General features: G+C 49.1%; 2 protein-coding genes across 2 annotated transcripts in view; one reads left to right on the top strand and one right to left on the bottom strand.

The window, feature by feature from the left end:
- EMH_0003500 (uncharacterized protein) overlaps positions 1-2,394 on the top strand; it is a gene marked incomplete at both ends in the record, with an annotated part of 4,803 nt that extends 2,409 nt beyond the window's left edge. The window contains 3 exon segments of the mRNA XM_013496394.1: positions 317-387; positions 1,063-1,162; positions 1,756-2,394. Coding sequence (XP_013351848.1) covers positions 317-387; positions 1,063-1,162; positions 1,756-2,394 — 810 coding nt within the window.
- Positions 2,395-3,494: 1,100 nt separating this feature from the next.
- The window catches only part of EMH_0003490 (endonuclease/exonuclease/phosphatase domain-containing protein, putative), a gene marked incomplete at both ends in the record, with an annotated part of 2,810 nt that continues 1,897 nt past the window's right edge, over positions 3,495-4,407 (bottom strand). The window contains 2 exons of the mRNA XM_013496393.1: positions 3,495-3,583; positions 4,162-4,407. Coding sequence (XP_013351847.1) covers positions 3,495-3,583; positions 4,162-4,407 — 335 coding nt within the window. The remainder of the gene's footprint in view (positions 3,584-4,161) is intronic.

The following is a 4,407-nucleotide window of genomic DNA, read 5'->3' as shown; positions in this document are numbered from 1 at the left end:
TTTATTGTCTCTTTCTGTCTCCTTTATTGTCTCTTTCTGTCTCCTTTTATTATCTCTTTCTCTCCCCTTTATTGTCTCCTTCTGTCTCCTTTATGGTCTCTTTCTCTCTCCTTCTATTCTCTCTTTCTGTCTCCTTTATTGTCTCTTTCTGTCTCCTTTATTATCTCTTTCCGTCTCCTTTATTGTCTCTTTCTGTCTCCTTTATTGTCTCCTTCTGTCTCCTTTATTGTCTCNTTCTGTCTCCTTTATTGTCTCTTTCTGTCTCCTTTATTGTCTCTTTCTGTCTCCTTTATTGTCTCTTTCTGTCTCCTTTTAGGACCTAAGCGCAGCGCGTCACCCTGAAGAAATTGAGGATTTGCTGGCGCTGCCTGAGGAGGTGCAGCAGACGTAAGCGGGTCAAAGACATCATTCTACTGTCTCCTTTCTTCTTTCTACTGTCTCCTTTCTTCTTTCTTTTGTCTCCTTTCTCGTGTTTTTTGTCTCCTTTCATCGTTCTACTGTCTCCTTTCTCCTGTCTTTTGTTTTTCTTGTCTTCTGTCTTTTGTCTCCTTTCTTCTGTCTTTTGTCTCCTTTCTCGTGTTTTTTGTCACCTTTCTTCTGTCTTTTGTCTCCTTTCTTCCGTATTTTGTCTCATTTCTTCTGTCTTCTGCCTTCTGTTTCCTTTCTTCTGTCCTTTGTCTCCTTTCTCGTGTCTCCTGTCTCCTTTCTTGTGTCTTTTGTCTCCTTTCTCGTGTCTACTGTCTGCTTTCATGTGTCTACTGTCTCCTTTCTTGTGTCTTTTGTCTCCTCTCTTTTGTTTTTTGTATTTTGTCTCATCTCTCCTGTTTGTTGTCTCCTGTCTCTTGTCTTGTGTCTCCTGTCTCCGTTCACAGACAAACAGCAAAAGGAGACAGTGTGTGTTTGTGTGTCTCCTCTTGGTGCCCGCCTTCTGTCTCCTCTCTCTCTGTCGTTGTTGTTTTTTCTGTCTCCGTTTGTCTCCTTCTGTCTCCTTTTATATCTCAGCAGACAGTGGTGAGATATATCTATTTCTTTCTGTCTTCTTCTGTCTCCTGTCTCCTTCAGGTGTCAGGTTGTGGGGTGGAGTGCTGTCTCCGGCTTAGGAGTTGCAGATGTGCAGCAATGGTTTGCTGCTGCTGCTGCTGCTGCTGCTGGGGGGGGCGCGGTAAAGCGCTGCTGCTCTAGGGGGCCCCTTCGCAGAGAAAGAAGAGAAAGGGCTTTTGCTGCTGCAGGCAGAGTACAAGAAAGAGACACTCCTGCTGCTGCTGCTGCTGCCGATGCTGCTGCTGCTGCTGCTGCTGCTCCAGCTGTTGCTATATGCATAGTACAAGAAAGAGACACTCCTGCTGCTGCTCTTGCTGCTGCTGCTGCTGCTGCTGTTGCATGCGCGTATAAGAGACAGTGGGAGAGGCTGGAGGGCTGCAGCGGCCCGCAGAGAGCCGCAGTTCCCCTCTGCCTGTTTAGGTGTACGTGTGCTGCTGTCTGTCTCCTCGTGACTGTCTCCTTGTATCTTTTGTCTCCTTTCTGTTTTGTTTCTGTTGTCTCCTTTTTATCTCTTCTGTCTCTTCTGTCTCCATTGTCTCCTTTATATCCTTTGTCTCCTCCTGTCTCTTCTGTCTCTTCTGTCTCTTCTGTCTCTTCTACCTCTTCTGTCTCTGTTGTTGTTATTTACTTTACCGCTATGTAAGAAGCCCCTAACCCAGTATTTCTCTGCGGCGGTGAGGAGACACCCCATCAGCTTTCTTTCTGTCTCCTCAGGCCCCGGGCCCCCCACATCCCGCAGCACGTGGAGATGCCTATACACCCGAGAGACCCTTCTTTGCTGATCCCTTGCTGGGAATTGCTGCAGCACGCAGCTCCGCTGTCTCTGCTGCTGCTCCGGTGTCTCCTCTCTCCTCACCGGGGGCGGCAGGATTCACACACGCAGCAACACCAGCAGCAGCAGCAGCAGCAGCAGCAGCAGGAAAAATTGCTGGCCCGCAGCGCCGACATATACCTCTGCATGAGCAGCTGCAGCAGCTGCAGCAAATGCAGCCAGACCATCAGCAGCTGCATCAGCTAGAGCCGCAGCAGCTGGTGCAGCGCCTACAGCAGCAGCACCAGCAGCTGCACCAGCTACAGGAGCAGCAGCGTCAGCAGCTTAAGCAGCTACAAGAGCAGCAACTGCAGCAGCAGCAGCTGCAACAGCAGCAGCTGCAACAGCAGCAACTGCTGCAACAGCAGCAGCTGCTGCAACAGCAGCACCTGCTGCAACAGCAGCAGGAGCATGAACAGCAGCATGAGCAGCAGCAGCAACTGCAGCAGCAGCAGCAGCAGCAGCAACAGCAACAGCAGCATCGTGAGCAAGGGGAGACAGGAGACCCGCCAGGGACTTTCTCTCTCCTAGATGGCCTCTAAGGCCTTCAGTCTCTCCATCAACAAAACCCAACATCTTAGGGAGCTGATATACAAATCAAGCAGCAACACACAGAAAGGAGACAGAAAGGAGACAGCAGACAGAAAGAAACAACAGACAGTGGAGACAGAAAGGAGACGGGAGACATATAGTGCAGACATGAATACAACAGCAGCAACAAGCACTGGATACAGAAATTAAACAACGGAAAGCTGCGTAGACAGCAGAGAGAAAGGAGACAGTGTAGACAGAGGAAAGGAGACAGTGCAGCCAGAAGAGAGAAAGGAGACAGTGTAGACAGAGGAGAGGAGACAGTGTAGACAGAAGAGAGAAAGGAGACAGTGTATACAGAAGAGACAAAGGAGACAGCGTAGACAGAAGAAAGGAGACAGAAAGGAGACAGAAAAAAGTTAGTTTAATTAAGTTATTTTCCCCGCTGCAAGGCCACGCGGCCATCAAAATTGTTTATATGACAAATACTGCAGCAACAAAAGGAGACAGTTGCCTCCTGCTGCGGTGTACGTACACCTGAAACCAGAAGATGCGCGTACACCCGAAAAGGAGATGCGTGTACACCTGAAAGGTGTCTGTATATATACCTCACACTGCCCCACACCCTTAAAAATAAATAATGAAGACAGAGAGAGAACTGAGAGATACTGACACTGAATACAACCCCACAACAACACTGCGGTGTACGTACACCTGAAACGGCAGTGTATAAACACCTGAATCTAAGATGCATATACACCTGAATCAAAGGTGAATATACACCGGAATCTAAGGTGTACGTACCACGAAGACTGCGGTGTGCATACAACTCAATCTGCGGCGTACATACACCTGAAATTATCTGCGGTGTCCATACACCTGAAATTATCTGCGGTGTACATACACCCGAATGTATCTGCGGTGTACATACACCTGAAATTATCTGCGGTGTACATACACCCGAATCTGTCTGCGGTGTACATACACCCGAATTTGTCTGCGGTGTACATACACCCGAATTTGTCTGCGGTGTACATACACCTGAAATTATCTGTGGTGTACATACACCTGAAATTATCTGTGGTGTACATACACCTGAATTTGTATGCGGTTACATCCTGAGGGGTTTGCGTCTGGCCTTCATCGCTTCGAGGGCTCTTTGGGCTGCCAAGGGGACACCCTTCTTCTCTTTGTCTTCTCCTGAAAAGGAGACAGCAGAGACAAAGAGACAAAGATGAGAGAAAGGAGACAGATGAACAAGAGACAGACGGGAAACAGAGACAGAAGAGACAAGTGAAACAAGAGAGAAGAGAAAATATACAAAAGGAGACAGAGGAGACAGTAGGGGCAAAGCTAGGAAGCACACAGGAGGCACGGGGAGATGAAGAAAAGGAGACAAAGGAGACACAAAAGGAGACAAAGGAGACACCCCTGCAGCTGCCGAACCATCGATTCGGGCGGGCCCTCTATTCAGTGTGTGCGTCTACGGTGTCTTCGTGTTATCTCCTTTGTTGTTTGTCTCCTCTGTGTGTTGTGTGTCTCCTCTGTGTGCTGTGTGTCTCCTCTGTGTGATACATGTCTCCTCTGTCTGTTGTGTGTCTCCTCTGTCTGTTGTGTGTCTCCTCTGTCTTTTGTTTGTCTCCTCTGTGTGCTGTGTGTCTCCTCTGTGTGCTGTGTGTCTCCTCTGTCTGCTGCTTGTCTCCTCTGTCTGTCGGTTGTCTCCCCTCTTCTGTTTCTTTTGTCTCTTCTTTGTCTGCGAGCCCTAAAGTGAGACGCACCTGCAGCAGGGGACGGTGAAGCAGCAGCAGCAGGCTGTGCTTCTGTCTGCTGCTGCTGCTGCTGCTGCTGCTGCTCCCCTCCAGTCGCTTCTGCTCCTACATAGCCATCGCCCTGGGCGAGATTCATTTGTTGTATTTGCTGTGCTAGTTGTGCTTCTTGTTGCTGCTGCTGCAGCAGCAGCAGTTGCTGCTGCTGAATTTGTTGCAGTCTCTGCTGCTCCTCCCACTCGGCGGCTCGTTTTGCTT

This window comes from Eimeria mitis, genomic scaffold (genome assembly GCF_000499745.2).
Source record: "Eimeria mitis Houghton genomic scaffold, Emh_scaff208, whole genome shotgun sequence".
NCBI classification, from domain to species: Eukaryota; Apicomplexa; class Conoidasida; order Eucoccidiorida; family Eimeriidae; genus Eimeria; species Eimeria mitis.
Note: the sequence above shows the minus strand (reverse complement) of the source record. Positions and strands in the feature narration are given on the sequence as shown.